This window comes from Nuphar pumila, chromosome 2 (genome assembly GCF_984573655.1).
Source record: "Nuphar pumila chromosome 2, dmNupPumi1.hap1.1, whole genome shotgun sequence".
NCBI classification, from domain to species: domain Eukaryota; kingdom Viridiplantae; phylum Streptophyta; class Magnoliopsida; order Nymphaeales; family Nymphaeaceae; genus Nuphar; species Nuphar pumila.
In genome coordinates, this window is record NC_143250.1 from 15,464,482 (window position 1) to 15,480,406 (window position 15,925).

The window sequence follows — 15,925 nt, forward strand, 5'->3', positions numbered from 1 at the left end:
AATGACTGGGGAGGTCGGATCATTGCCCGTGGGGTGGTTGTTAACAACCTGTCCATTGGAGTTTTATACCGCTCTGTCCTCTCCCTTGACAGACAACAAGAAGCGAATGGGTGCGTTAGGGGTTGCTTAACTAACGACCCATTGTATGCTGTGGTCTTTAAACCACTCAAGCATCTTGCCTGTGAAGGCGAATTAATCATCATTTAAGTGATTACAGTATTGTGCATTTAACACTATTCGAGGTCGCACGACCGTCTCATCCGATCATCGCAGTACTAGCATGTAGTGCACGACTACAAGTACTCTAGGATGAAAGGGGTATAGCTCCTCAATAGGAGTGTTTCACAAAGATGTAATGTTTATCAAACTTTACTTTTGACATTCTTTATTTTTTGAAACAGCTAGCAGCTTGTGCCAACATTTGGCATGCGATTTTCTAGAATCTCATCCACTATCGAGGTATCTACATGTCTCGCATGACTCGATACCAGCCTCGATAGACGGGATACGAGTTTCTCAACAGAACCACCGCTAAGAAGTTCGCTCGAACCCCAAATCGTCTGCAAGACTGCGTACTCGAAGAACCCGAATCCCTGCTAGGGATCCCTCTCCTTTGACGATGATGAATTGTTAAGCTCCTGACTCAACTCTTGTCGCAAGAGGGAGAGCAGTAAATGCCTCTTACATCCTCCATGAGGATGCCTCTAAAGCGTATGCAATGAGCGAAAACCTGAGCGTCATCTGCAATAGCAAGGCAGTAACAACACATATTCAAAAGTAAGAGTCTGGGCGCAAAGCGCGACGGCAAAGTAAAGACTGTAAGCAGGAGTGCAACGAAAGGCCTCGACGCAATATGCGACGGCAAGTAAAGACATGACAGAAAGTAAAGGACAAGGATCGCGAAACCGCGTCCTTGAGTTAAGTGCATACTTGTTTAAATATATATATATATATATAATGATCATTTTTACTTTAATTGAACTTAATTCAATTATCCAAGTCCTCAGTGCAATCTTCCCCTACCTCGGAGAGTTGCAAGCTTGCTGACGTCTGCGGGTGTAAACGATTGACGGCTCGGGTTGCGGAGCGCGAGCGAAATCCGTCGTAACTGCAAATATGCGATATTAACATGCAACCAAGACAAAAGCAAAAACAAGGAGAAGACTCAACTTCTCCGATACATTGGGCTGAAGCAGGGCCGAACGACTCTTGCCGCCAAAAGAACAGGTGTAGGGGCCATCGGCCCCCGTTGGTTATTTAAAAAGGCAGGGGCCTTCAGCCCCTGCTGGAAATTTAAAAGGGTAGGGGGCCATCGGCTCCTGCTGAAAAGGTACAAAGGACAGCCCTGCTGGAACAGTAAAAGGGGCAGGGGCCGATGGCCCCTGCCAAGCAAATGAGCAGAGAGAGAGAGAGAGAGAGAGAGGCAGAGGGGCCAACAGCCCCCCTACGGCTTTTGGGAGAGGAGGCAGGGGCCAAAGGCCCCCTATCGGTTTCTTAGAGGAATAGGAGGCAAGGAGGGGTCTCGACCCTCCCTGGTAGAGACAAAAGGGCAGACAGGGGCCCCAAAACCCCCTGCCAGAACCCTCCTCATAGGCGGCAGGGGTTTTACCCCTACCGACCTGTCGGCAACTGGTAGGGCTAAAGCCCATGTCGCATGGCCCTTCCTCGTCATAAACAACCGACGGGAAGGGGCTTTTGCCACCATCTGTCGACGACAGGGAGAAGAAGAGAAAAGAGGAAGAGGAGGCGACGAAAGGGAAAAGAAAAGGCGTACCTGGTGGTCGTCGGAGAAGCTTCGGGCTGTCAGCGGTCAGACGGAAGGTCGCAGGTGGCGGCAGCTGACAGTGGTTTGTTGACGGTCGCCTGCATCGCTCCCGACAGTAGGAGAGTCGAGAGAGATGCAGGGAGGAGACGAGAAAGAAATTGCAGAGGCTTTGAAGAAAATGAAATCAAGAAGGGCAGTTGGCCCAGATGGTATACCTATCGAGGCTTGGAAATGCTTGGGAGAGAAAGGTTTAGAATGGTTGACAAATCTTTTTAACTTGATTTGGCGAACAAATAAGATGCCTAATGAGTGGAGGAAGAGTACTTTGGTGCCTTTATATAAGAATAAGGGTGATATACAAGATTGCACAAACTATCGTGGTATAAAACTCATGAGTCATACTATGAAACTTTGGGAGAGGGTGATTGAGTCTAGGTTGAGGAAGGTTGTCATGATATCGGAGAATCAATTTGGTTTTATGCCTGGAAGATCAACTATGGAAGCTATACATCTTCTTAGACAACTTATTGAAAGATATAGAGAGAGGAACAAAGATTTGCATATGGTTTTTATTGATTTAGAGAAGGCATACGATAGAGTACCTAGGGACGTTCTCTGGTGGACAATGATGAAGAAAGGTGTTTCTCTCAAGTACATTAGTATAATTAAAGATATGTATGAAGGAGTAGTAACCAATGTCCGCACTTGTGGAGGGGTGACAACCAATTTTCCGATAACGGTTGGGTTACATCAAGGATCTGCTTTAAGCCCTTTCCTATTTGCGATAGTGATGGATGAGCTTACGAGATCAATTCAAGAAATGTACCGTGGTATATGTTGTTTGCTGATGATATTGTTTTGATTGATGAGTCTAGAGTTGGGGTTAATGCTAAGTTAGAATTATGGAGACAGACATTGGAAGCTAGAGGTTTTAAGTTGAGTAAGAGTAAGACTGAATATATGGAATGTCGGTTTAGTAAGCAACGAAGTAGTGATGGGAGTGTAGTGAAGCTTGGTGAGCAAGATATACCGGTGAATGATTATTTCAAATATTTGGGATCCATCATTCAAAAGTATGGAGAAATTGATGGAGATGTAAATCATAGGATAAAGGTTGGGTGGATGAAATGGAAAAGTGCTACTGGAGTGCTGTGCGATCGTAGAATGCCATTGCGGTTGAAGGGAAAGTTTTATAGGACGACTATTAGACCCGCTTTACTATATGGTACGGAATGTTGGGCTGCCAAGAGACATCATATTCAAAAAATGAGTGTAGCTGAGATGCGGATGCTTAGGTGGATGTGTGGAAATACAATAAAAGATAAGATTCGGAACGAAGAGATACGTAAGAAGGTAGGTGTTGCACCCATTGAAAATAAGATGCGAGAGAATCGTTTACGGTGGTTTGGACATATTCGGCGAAGGCCTAATGATGCTCCAGTTAGAAGGTTGGAGAAATGGGAAAATATATTAGTTAAAAGAGGTCGGGGTAGGCCTAGGAAGACTTGGATGGAGATGATAGGAAAGGATATGAATGCTTTGAACCTCACCAAGGACATGGCGTTGGATAGAAATGATTGGAGGAAAAGGATTCATGTGGAAGACCCAAAATGAATTTCTTTTTTGGTTCATATCGCTGACCCCAATTGTTTTGGGATGAAGGCGTAGTTGTTGTTGTTTGTTGTTGGGAGGAGAGTTGAGAGAGCGTGAGGGTGAGAGAGAAGAGACGAGAGCAAAGTGGGGAAAGGGAGGTTTCGAGAACCTCCCCCCCTTTGCCTCGTTGTCTTTAAGAGACAACGAGGGAGGCAGTGCCTCAGTTGGGTCCAAGTCGGGTCCGGGTCCGGATCCGACCCGAATCCAAAGTCATTAATTTTTTTTTGAGTTTTACAATGATAACTTTTTTTTGCCACCCATACATGTTATCCAATCAGGTTCGTTAATAAATATGCATAAAAGCACACCAATGACAAATAAGAAAAGGAAAACAAAAATTAGAAACAAAAATTCAAAACTGATTCAGGACATAAATAAAGTGATGAATACAGTGCCCAGTCCCTGGTGCTAATGTTGGCTCAATGCCATTTTCCTTGGATGCTCCATTTTATGCTTCATATTGTGTTCCCTTAAATACTAGTTTTGTTGAAAACCAGTCACGGATATTGGTCTCAGACTCTCGGCTATATCTCAGCGAGGAAAATATCAAATTTTCAATAAATATTAGGAAAATCTCAGAAAATAAAAAATTTGAAAAAGAAAAAATAGGAAAAAATACATGTTAAACAAAGAGCAATAAAACATGAATATAATATAAATAATAAAAAATATATGTTAAGAAAAGAAGAAATAAAACATGAACATAAAACATAACTATAAATTCCTGAGATTTTCCTGATATTGTCGCGATAAATTTAAATTCTCGATATTTTTAAAATATAACGATATTTTTCCTGTACAACAAATTTTTTTATTTTAAATCCATAATATCGCGATATTTTGAATATATCGCCGATATCTGTGACATGTTGAACCGAAAACTTCATAAAAATGGTTGTATCCCGGTATCCACAGTTGTATCCATGTGACACAGATTCAATGTCTTCCTCACTTGGGATGCTGGGTAAGGAATGCATATTTGTTCATGTTATCCTTGTTCTCAGAAAGGATCAACTTTTTTTTTCTTCTAATAATCGTGTATCTAAACCTGTTTTTTGCTTGGCATTTTTCATTTAAAAGGACAATTTCATCCTCAGGGTTTGTATTGGATAAAGAGGATAAGAGCATCACCAGATCCGATTCATACTTCAAGGAACTGTTCAAGCAGGCTGGTCTGTATTTATACAAGACAAAGGTGTGATTCACACTTTTCAATCCAATGGTCTCAGTTAATGTTTAGTTCTTGTGAGATTGATGTCTTGTTCATCTATTTCTGAAGCTGTACCCTACCATTTAAACCAATCATTTTTTCAGAATCAAAGGTCCATATATCCTGATCTCTATATTGTTTAGTGGCCCGTGCATTCATGGAATCTTTGCTAAAATTGTTTCCATGTTAAACCTATTTCTGCACTTGTTGGTTCTTGTTAACGATCTAGGTGGAAGGATCTGTGGCACTTTCCATCTAGGCCAAGAGTAAGCGCATGTTTGGTTTGGTCACAGGTGGGATGAACAATCGCAACTGAGAAAGTAGAAGCTGTGATTGTTAGTCACAAGGTCAATCTTGTGGTCAACTTTCACAAGATTCAAGGCAAAAAACAATCACAACTGGTACTTTTCTCATGTTTCACTAACCTCTGAAAAAGTGTTGTGATTGTGATTTACAGTCACCGGATCTTTAGAAAATAAAAAAATCACAGGGTATTGCAAACATGCCCCAAGTGAAAAAGACATGAGAAAATCCCATATTTACTTGAATCCATCTTTTGTCTGTAGGAACAAAAGGGATTCCCCCATGAGCTGTTTCCCGTGAGGATGTATGCATTGATAGCTGATGAACCAATAAGACATCATGGGAGGATCAGCAAAAGGAAACACTCTAACGGTCCTGCTATTATCAGGTCATGACAGTCTTAACGCTCCTCTTTTTTGTATCAAAGTAAGAGGTTGTCCCATTGTCAACTTGGGAGATGTCTGGCTGTTTATTAACTAGAATTTTCTCTGCTTTGTATTCTGTTAAAAAAAAATGTGCACTTTATTTGTAGAATGTGTTTTTAGCATCATAAACTGATGGGTGATTCCATTGAACCCTTTCTTTTTCTTGTGGCGTTGCTGATTCTGCACATACTGTTCGCTTCTTATTAGTTGATAAAAACTCTGAGAGCCTTCCATTGAGATGGAAATGCCATTTCTATGTGTTGCTAAAATGTAGTGCTGAGGATGTAGTTGCTGAAAACATCCTCTTGTCGGTGGTGTCAAATGTGGTACTGGGGCTGCCAATTCCATTCTCGATGCAGTGTTTTGGCAACACCACACTGCTCCCAAACAGCAGAGCATAAGAGCACTGGGAGAAACTACAACATATTCATGGCTCCCCTTAATGGTTGATGGAAGCTGTAGATATCTGACATTAGGTCTCTCACACTTCCACTCCATTCAAGAACCAAAAGGAAAAGAGGGGGACATTTGTAAAAACAACTGATTTGTTATTTCAATTGAATTTCTTGTGCATTGCATGAGGATGGCAGTCGAAGCTCTCTTTTTTGGCAAGGCTGTCAACAGTTTGGTTCAATGCGATTTTCCAGTATATTGGATTGAGCATCTGCTATCCAGACCTAACCCAGGTTGCATGCACGATACGGGAAGGCCAAGCTGGATCTTTGTGATTTGAACTGTGAAGGCCAAATCACTCTTTAGCTTGAACCAGATCTCTCTCTCTCTCAAGTTTTATTTCTTTGTATGTGAAAACATCAATCGGTCTGGGTTTCGAGTTACCTCACGTTGGCTTGGGCATGCCTTTCCAACGTTGATATGCTTCTGGGTTTATCAGACTAGTTATTGGAAGCATCCTGTTATAGGAGAAGCGTGCTTCTATTAAAGCACATTTTTTTTTACTCGGAGAAACCTCTTCAGGTGCAAAGACCTAGCTGAGCTGGCTCAGCTTGCTGTACTATGGTCTCTGAGGGCTTACCCCTTGACCTCAGGGAGTCACCAAGCTTTGGCTTACGCAGGGGTTGGCGCTCATTGGATTTGAACCTTCTATAAACGTACATTTCGAAAATAGGAACTTGTTTTTTTGAAACATGGGGAAGCATTGGGAAACTCACTTTAGAAATGTGGGCAACACACCTGCTTCCCCCATTCTCAAATGAATTATCTCCCACTTTGTTAACGTTTTCTTTGTGCTTATCACTTCTCACTAGCTTTCCCCTGGCTTTTTGTATTTTTCATATTAAAAAATAATAATTTTTATATGACAAGTTTGCATGTTGAATTTATATTGTTTTATACTTGTTTTCATGTTTTTTATTCGCTTTTGCTCCTGCTTCTTATTGTTTCTTATGTTCGTTTGTTTTTTTCATTTCTCATGCGCTTTCATAATTGCTAACAACCATATTTCACTTCCCCCTTCATATTACTGAACACTTGTCTCCGCTTCACATATCATTTTTCATATCCATTTAGTTTCCTAGTAACTATGGATCAGACAAATTTGACACCAAATTGAAATCAGAGTCTAGAAATCCTAGTAACTATGTGACTTCTTGTCTAATAAAAATCAGTCTAGAAACAAGAAACATCAAAGCTCAGGCTCCAATACCACCAGATGTCCCTTGTCACAAGCACCTTGGGTGTTCACCTACTCCAGCATCTATGCATTTTCATCCGTTTGTACAAGATTACCGATGGACTAATGCCTGGTGACTCAGACATGAGCAGATCTGGTCATATTGTATGTACTTGATTCTTCACTTATATTCGATCTCAACTGTACATGATTTGATGGGGATGTGACAGTTATATATATATATATTTATGCAGAGAAACCACCCACGGGATGCTCTGGCTCTGCCTGCCGTACTGATGGTCATTGTCCTGACAGCGTAAAATTCCCTGAGCTCACTTCTTGCCTCCAGGGAGTCACTATGCTTGGGCTTGTGCAAGGGGTGATGCCCATGAGATTTGCACTTAGACCACCTGTCTAGGCTTAGGTCCCATCCCACTATGCCAAACCCCTTTGGGGGCGATGTGACTGAGTCTCTTTAACAGTTTCCCAAGCCAAATGTTCTGTTTTCAAGTGAGATGTGTGGTGTAGATTGAATATAACCATTGAATATTGATTAGTTATGACCCGATCTTTTCTAGCCTTGGACAGTTGTGAAAATGTAGTCTATCCAAACATGCAACATGCACAAAATATACTCATTGTTTCAATCATATCCACTCTTTCATAGCAAGATCAGGGTTGGTAGGAGCTGTCAGTGCATGTCTCCCTGTGGTGGGACGTTGCAGGTTCAAAACCTCAGTGGTACAATTGAATAATAACTTGTGGGGTCTGCCTAACCCCAGCTTGCCTTTCAAAACAAAAAGAATCAGGGCGACCATTTTTGGAACCCAATAAGCAGCATGATGATTGTGGAGGTCTTTTATGAAGACAAATCTCTGGTTGTGGGATTGAAGGTTTGACCAGTCCAGCTAGAAAGTTGATCCTTTGTCAACCCTAAATCCTGCTTTCAGTTAACATCATTTTGTTTTTTGATTAGTGGAAGGGCAAAAGAGTCCTGGTTTACCAAACTCTAGGTAAGGGGGTGTCCCTAATTAAACATGCTCTTGAAATGATCCAGAGAAGACTGCATTGGCCACTGAAACAATGTCTAAAGTATGTAAACGATTCGGATTCAGATCGGATGTGGCCAATACCTATTATTGAGTTGGATGTTGGCTAAATGAATTTGAATTCAGATTCAAATTTGAATGGTGAAAAGCTCATACCGGATCTTCCTTTTTACATATAAACGGATTCGGATATCCATCAAACTCAGATATTTGTAGAATTCAGTAGCAAAAAATCAGAACCATATCTGCATCCCATTATATCGGATATGGTTTTGGCTTACCAGAGAAGACTGCATTGGCCACTGAAACAATGTCTAAAGTATGTAAACGATTCGGATTCAGATCGGATGTGGCCAATACCTATTATTGAGTTGGATGTTGGCTAAATGAATTTGAATTCAGATTCAAATTTGAATGGTGAAAAGCTCATACCGGATCTTCCTTTTTACATATAAACGGATTCGGATATCCATCAAACTCAGATATTTGTAGAATTCAGTAGCAAAAAATCAGAACCATATCTGCATCCCATTATATCGGATATGGTTTTGGCTTACCAAGTGCAACTAAACCGAATCTAATTCGGTCAGATATTGGATAAAATCTGATTCATTGACATCCCCCTAGTCTCAAATCCCATTAGCACTGGGGGCACCCATCCCACGTCGTTGGCATAACAAGGCTTTATAATGATGATGGTGTCCGGAAAGCAGGTTTGTAGCCTCATACTAGGAGAAATAAAGAAAAAATGGCTTCTTTTTTTAATTGGCTTTCCCCCTAGTCTCAAATCCCATTAGCACTGGGGGCACACCATCCCACATGTCGTTGGCATAACAAGGCTTTATAATGATGATGGCTTCTTCTTTTTTTAATTGGCTTTCATTGAACGCATTAGAAGTGCCCAGGAATTAAACAACTCTTGGGCCAATCAACAATTCTGCTTAGGTCCGGAACTGTAATTTCATGTTACTTAAGGAAGAAGCGAGTTTAACAGTTTAAGATATCATTAACACAAAAAAGCAAGCTCCGTTTAACTACAAAATTCCAGAAGAAAATAAATGAACTACAAAATTCCAGAAGAAAATAAATGAATAATGAATGCATTGCAAGCACAAATGAACAGAATAAACATGCCTTAGCCTAAAAGAATAACTATGCTCTTCTCTCTCTCTCTCAACATTTACTACAGTGAAAGAATTGACTCAACGTGACAAAAAAATTCTCTTGGCTTTTTTTATTTGGCTTTGCTGCTTCAGTCATGTTTCATGAACTTGTGCTCTGCGCTTTAGATCGATACAGAGCCCTCTTCTTTCTGTAGGAGTTGTTCTCAATCGACAGGACAACCTTGCCGGGCTCGCTGACTCTGAACGAATTACGAATTGGTTCCTCATGAGATGAAATCCTGTTCGACTTCTGAATTATGATTGTGTATGATCCTTCATCAGTAGGAACAAACTCCTCCTTGTAGTTCATTTCCCAGCCCAATACGGTTAGATCCCAAGTTATATTGGCTCCAACCTGTTAATGAAAAACAAGAAAAAAGAAACCACGAGTTTCTGATCAAGTTGTAATAAGTTTCTCAAGGAAGCCAAATAGACTGAAGCATCTGATTAATGTGCAAATATTGTGATTTGCTAATTGAACATCTCAACCAATAGTAATTTGTTTCACTGGTTTTCAAGTGGTCCAAATTCAAGAGTTGAACCAGACAAGGGGCTTGAGGGAATGAAATATTGCACTCTAGCTTCAAGGACCAGTTAACCAACGTTCATCTTGGTTCCACACTGAGATCCAAAATGACAGCCGTATACCCAATTTCACCTTCATAACCATTGGTTTTCAACTTTTTTCTTTTTTTAGTTTTAAATGGTGCTTTCTTTGTTTTCCCTCTTCACCACAGAAGTGGAACTAAACAGAACAGAAAATGTTCAGTAAAATATATACCTCTGGTGCTGGAATTTCGACAGTTACAGTGGATCCAGCTTTGATAATAATGTCTGAAACTCCACCTTCTGCTCCAGAGAATACTTCATCATTTTCACGTTTTAGACCTCCATATTGGGTTGGTATATTTTCAGCTGGGATGTATCTGTTAAGACAAGATTGTTTCAGATACCGTTGCAGCAGCAGTTATGCAAAAGAAAACTTGTTAACCAAAGAGTACAACTTACTTGAGCAGGGTTTCAGTAACCCTGGCTGGCCGAGCAAAAACAAATTTGCTCTTACTTCTTTGCGTCAAGAATGGGGACAACTTGAAAGCATAGTACCAAAAAGGAACATTGATGAAGATCTGTTATCACAGCCATGAAAACCAGATGATATGAGATCTGGAAAGCACAATTTGAAGAGCAATACTACAGAAAGGATTAAAAACTGGTTATTGTAGACAAATCAGCTTTATCTAAGAAGTCATGTACAAATGCCCTCACTGGTACCCCCCAAGAAAAGGAACCCAAGTGACGTATACTTACTACAGATAGCAAATGAAAAGAAAGCTAGGATTCTCCATGGAAAAGGTTTATGAAAACCAATGAGAAAGCAAAGGGGGGTGTAATATAAAGAACAAGTGAAAATGACCAGAGAAATCTAATGGCTTTTCAATGTTGAAGATTTTCTACTTTAGGGTATCAGCTTCATTAAAGTAACAAGAATAGAGGAGAAATTATTACATTTCTGGCGACTAACTCTGGATAATTGTCCTGAAGCAAGGTGACAGCTTTCCTGATAGCATTCCTCATCTCCTTCTTCCACGGCCCGGGCGAGCTTTTCAGATCAATGATCTGAAGCATTGAAGAGATCCCACCTGGTTTGAAATCCAGCTGCTTGATTCCCTTCTCCATCACTTGCAACCTCCACCTAAAGAACTCCTCGCGTTTCTCCTCCGATCCGAATGCCTTCTTATACAGATCCTTATCCTCGAAGACTCCGTACACATTGTAACAAACAGGATGACCTTCCCTATCAACACCATTCATGTAGGCAGCTCCTTCAAGACCAGACCCCAGTTCCTCCTCCATTACTGAATCGATCTTCGAATCTTTCCTCCACCGGATCATGTTCTTCAGCATCTCGAAAGCCTCATTCACCTTGAAATCTCTAGCTCTGAGGAACTTCAGCAGAACAACATTAGTACCGTCAAGATTCTTGCTGGGCAAAAGAGGCACACCCCACAAAGAGATATCCTCATTGACTACTTGGGTGTTCTCAATTTCATTGTTTTTCTCACTATCATCCATTTCCTCTCCCTCTTTTGCTTCTTGTGGGGTCTCCTTCTCTTCCTCGGCCGAGGCTTTGGCTGAAGAATCGACGACGAGCTTGTTCTTGAGAATTGCTTCTTCCACCTTGGACTTGAGCTCGTTCAGCGCCTTCCGCTCGGGCTCCAACAAATCGGAGAGGAAATTGCTCTCTTCCCTGAACGAAGCAGAGTTCAATTTCTTCTCAGAATCCATATCCTGGCTCTCCTCTGCCTTCTCCTCTTCGGACTTCTCTTCTGTGGCATCATCTGTAGGCACAGGCTTTTCTTCGGCCGCCGATTCGACAGAAACTTTGGCCGGTTCAGCCTCCTTTTCGGCCATAGTGGTGGCAGCGGCCGGCTCTTCCACCTTGGTTTCGATGGTCTTGGCGTCCTCAGCAGCCGTCATCTTTGATGCTGAATCTGGATGTTATCGGAGTTCTTTCAGGTATAACTCCCCAAAGAAAGAAAGCACCCAAAAGAGCTCCGAGTATCTGATCAAATCTCTTTCTCTCTCTCTCTCTTCCTTTCCTCTGGCTATATCCTCACCTCTCTCTTCCTTTCCTCTGGCTATATCTCCTCACCCTCGGCTTCTCTTTTGAAGAACTAGCCGTTGGGATGAACGGCCTGCTGCAACGGTTACTCTCTTCTTTGCCGTTACTGTTTTCTATTATTTATTCTTTTGGGGGCCCTTTTTTGCCTTTCAACGGTCATGACCTGGCCCCAAGTCAGAGGAGAGACAGTCGGTTTCTCTCTCTACCAGACCCCCATGAGCAAAGTACAAAAGTTTGAAAATTTTCTTTGTGCACCCTTATTCTCAATACCCATGTGGTCAGAGTCCTGTGTCAAGGCCCAAGATTGAATCCGGCTGCCTGCTGGTGCATGAGGCTGCCGTTGCTTTGTCAAATAAGTTTTTTTTGTCATAAAAAAATATTACAATAATAATCTTTCCTTTTCTGTTCATAATAATTGATGCAGACTTCCTCGTGCCAAGCATGATAGGGACTGTCAACAGGTGGGGTATCCTACCCTAGTTGCAAACCGGTAGGATATCCGACAAGGGCTGAAAATGGATTGGACAAGGATCAGATCCTGCTTGATCAGAATTTGAATCCAAACAGTAGATTGGAATCCAAACCCAGATCCAAATGAGATCCAATGAAGTAAAGTCAGATCCTGATCCAAAATATGTTGGGTAATACTGTATCCAGTTAAAGAGGACTTAAAACAAGGTTTTTACATGCAAAATATGCAAATGGGTTGATCAGATCCAATTTAAACTGTTGATCTAAATCTGAAAATTATCTGAATGAATAAATCCAAATCCACTCCTAGTACACATTCACATCTTACCTTAAGAATCCATATCTGCATTTGTATGCGAGATAACAACGGAGCGCGCTCAAACTCACACAAATAACCAGTTGTCATATTTGGGTTTGAGTTTGGGTTTTGTTGTTTCAAAAAATGTATTTTCACTAGAAGTACATATAAAATACTTGGGGTCAAACTGGATTGGTCGGATATCCTACAAGAATAAGAACCCAAACCCAGCCTGCATATTCAGGTTGACCCAAATAATATATGGGTTAGCAATTTCTATGTCCATATCCAAGTATTCAGTTTCGGTTCTGGTCAGGTCCGGTACTTGACACAAACCTGATCCATTGAAAGAAGCATTCCATAGTGTTAACTACACTGTTAACTATCATCTATGTAGCAAGCGTGATTTTATTGGAAGTGAAATCTCTCAAGGCTTTCAATTTTTTTATTTCTTGGGAAAAACTTTGAAATAGAAATTAATAATAGGAGGAGCTTTTTAATTGGAGAGGCATGGGATGTATGGATTTGTTTTCCACTAAATCAAGTCCGCAGATTTCTTTTTATTACGAATTTTAGATAGCTCTGGCATTGATAAAAAATCATAAACTATTGGGGAAAATAAAAATTTGTAAAAAACAATACAATTAATAAAAAACAATAGAGGAAATTTTTATATAAACGGGCAATAAGTAGGGATGGCAGTGGACCCGGCGAAAACAGGGATCCGTTCAAACCCGCACCATTTAGGGCGGGGATGGAGGATATGAGACCGGAGATAGAGATGAAATTCAAAACCCCTACTGGGATGGAGGCAGGCGTGAACTTACTCTTTCATGTGCCCACCCCGATCCCCATTAATAAAATTACTAATATACTTTTGATATTTAATAAAATAACATTTAAATCTCTTATATATATATATATAGTGTGTGTGTTTTTCCCAACCCTAAGCTTTAGGCCCCCTTTTATCTCTTCTATCCTACCTCTTCTTCTTCTAACAAGTCTAACTAGTGACTTAGGGATGACAAGTAGACGGGAGGAAAATGGAGATTCATTCGAACCTGCCTCATTTGAGACGGAGATAAAGGACACGAATCGAAGAATTAACTAAGGATGAAGGTGAAAATTGTTAGGTGTAAGAAAGAAGGGAGAGAGAATTCAAAGGAGAAACTGGGCTGTTTTGAAAAAGGTGGTCTTGATGAGGAGGAATAGTCCCATATTGCTTGTGCTTGAGTTTGTTGTGGGCTTTATAAGCTACATGTAAACTCATACACTTGTTCCTGAGAACAAGAGGGTGGGATGACCACCACACATACACGCACGCGCGCGCCCGTTGTGCCGAGCCGAACTGGGTTTGAGTAATTGACCCTTTAGGGCCATATCCAATCAAGACAAAGTACCTTTTTACCCAAAGTTTCTTTGGATATTTGGATTCTATAACGGGTTATGAGAAATGATGACGGGTTACAACTCCTCGTAGTCCGTGCGCCCGTTATGGCTCTTCGGATTTCGTAACGGATCTCGATCTTTCGAAGTAACGGATCACGTCTCCTCATAATCCGTAACGAGTCCTTTCATGCTTTGTAACCGTTCGTGGGTTATAAAAGCGTGGTGAGGGTAGGGTTATGAAGACGATCTGAGAGACGCTCTGGTTTTCTGAAGAAGAGCTCTGCGATTTCCCATCTCCCTGTTGCTCTTTCTCTCTCTCTCTCTCTTTCCTGAGTTATCCCGAAAGGGGTGTTCTGCAACATTTGGTTCGTGGAGGTTGTTTTTGAAGGACGATCCGTCGGAGTGCACCGTTTGGTTCGTCGTGGCTATTGTATCCTGAGGGAAGGACGCCGGACCCTGATTTGCACTGTATGTGGGGGTGAATCTTCTCTAAGGGGAGTACTTTCGTACGCCTTAACCTAATACATTATCTAAACATGTTTCTATTGTTTTCTTTATGTTCTTTGCATATGTTTGTTCGTATGTTGTTGTCTGAATTTTGGATGTATGCGGAAACCGACATGCCCTGTTTCTGTTTCGATTTGTCCAAAATCATGATTTGTATTATGCTGCATATTGTGGTTCATATCATGGTGTATATCATGATGACGATTATGAAACTGTGTGATCCGAAAAATGATCCAACAAAAATCGAAACCCGTGTGGAGATGGAGGGCACAATTTTGAAGCAGAGAGAGAGAGAAAGAGAGAGAATTGTTAAACCATGGTCAAACAATTGTTAGAGAATTTACTAATTTGCCTCTCTTTTATTTGTCTCTTTTGCCATCTTTTACATGTTCAAAACTTTGGACTGTACAATCCGTAACCACTCAGGTGGCTTCATAAGAGTTGGGTGCTTCTCGGGCAAGAGTCCTCTCCAAGCCAGTGGGGACAGAGAACAGACAGAGTTAGTTTTTTGGAAGGTAGAGATCAGGTTAGAAATATCCAGATGAAGTTAAAAGCATTTTGTACGTTTTCGATTCTATTTCTGTGAAGCAAAATACAATTCAAACCACTTAGTTAAAATTTTGGACAAATTGGCCGGGAGGGGGGGGGATCCAAAATTCATGGAAAGATCACTCCCCAGATTGAATGCCTTACAGAGATGTATAGCCTTGTAAACAGTTTACTTCACTAAAGAAATCTGGTAGGGTAGGGGGTCTGCCTAACCCCAGCTTGCCTTTCAAAAACAAACAAACAAACTTTGAACTGAAACCCATCTCCCACCGATTGCCAAAGTGAAGGTCTCTCTCTCTCTCTAGAAAAGAAGCCACCCTTTTTCGGTTAGCCATTGTTTGTCATTTGTCAACTCCATCAAGGATTTCTTGAATAGTTTTGCCGTAAATTTCAGTTTTTTGCTATTTTCTTTTTGGTTTTTTAGGATCTCCCTAATAAAAATCTTGCAAACCAGAAGTTTTGAAGTTAATTGAAAGGAACTGAAAATTTTGTGGGTGTTTATTTTTCTTTCAAAAAAAGAATGGAATTTGGAGATACCATAAGAAAATGCAGATTGTGAAATGGCTTTTTTAAAAGGATATGAATGCATATATTCTAATAAGCTCAAATATGTAAAACAACTTGCAAACTGTTTTTGTTCCTACCTCTAACTTTACTGATATTTATTAAGATGGATCGGACATTACAAACTCCTTATGAAGTTCATAGCTATGGACCCATTACAGATGGGATGCTGTGTAATAGCACCTGTTTATGAATGAGAGTTCCTGAAACTAGTTGGGATGACGCTTTTGTTTTCTTTCTCCCAAGTGAATGGAAACATGCAGAATGCCCTAAAAACAAGAGTGTTGTGTTGATTCCACCAAGTAGAACCACTGTTTGACCAGTGT

General features: G+C 40.9%; 2 protein-coding genes across 2 annotated transcripts in view; one reads left to right on the forward strand and one right to left on the reverse strand.

Annotated features, from left to right (window-relative positions):
- LOC149844857 (alpha amino-terminal protein methyltransferase) overlaps positions 1-5,506 on the forward strand; it is a 46,169-nt gene extending 40,663 nt beyond the window's left edge. Inside the window, exons 7-8 of the mRNA XM_089995329.1 lie at positions 4,516-4,613; positions 5,195-5,506. Of these exons, the coding sequence (XP_089851455.1) occupies positions 4,516-4,613; positions 5,195-5,326 (230 nt within the window). The 3' untranslated portion in view covers positions 5,327-5,506. The remainder of the gene's footprint in view (positions 1-4,515; positions 4,614-5,194) is intronic.
- Positions 5,507-9,109: 3,603 nt separating this feature from the next.
- Positions 9,110-11,855, reverse strand: LOC149844858 (patellin-4-like). Its single transcript, XM_089997364.1, has 4 exons — positions 10,705-11,855; positions 10,207-10,325; positions 9,980-10,124; positions 9,110-9,553 (listed from the first exon to the last, which is right to left on the reverse strand). The coding sequence occupies exons 1-4, from the start codon at positions 11,674-11,676 to the stop codon at positions 9,299-9,301; spliced, it is 1,491 nt and encodes a 496-aa protein (XP_089853490.1). The 5' UTR covers positions 11,677-11,855; the 3' UTR covers positions 9,110-9,298.
- Positions 11,856-15,925: the final 4,070 nt, after the last annotated feature.

Bases quoted from the DNA above. Each gene is read 5' to 3' on its own strand.
- LOC149844858 (XM_089997364.1), bottom strand. From the start codon at position 11,676: ATGACGGCTGCTGAGGACGCCAAGACCATCGAAACCAAGGTGGAAGAG. The intron at 10,125-10,206 runs GTAAGTTGTACT...TTGTCTTAACAG, and splicing joins GTTACTGAAACCCTGCTCAA to ATACATCCCAGCTGAAAATA. The intron at 9,554-9,979 runs GTATATATTTTA...TTTCATTAACAG, and splicing joins TCGAAATTCCAGCACCAGAG to GTTGGAGCCAATATAACTTG.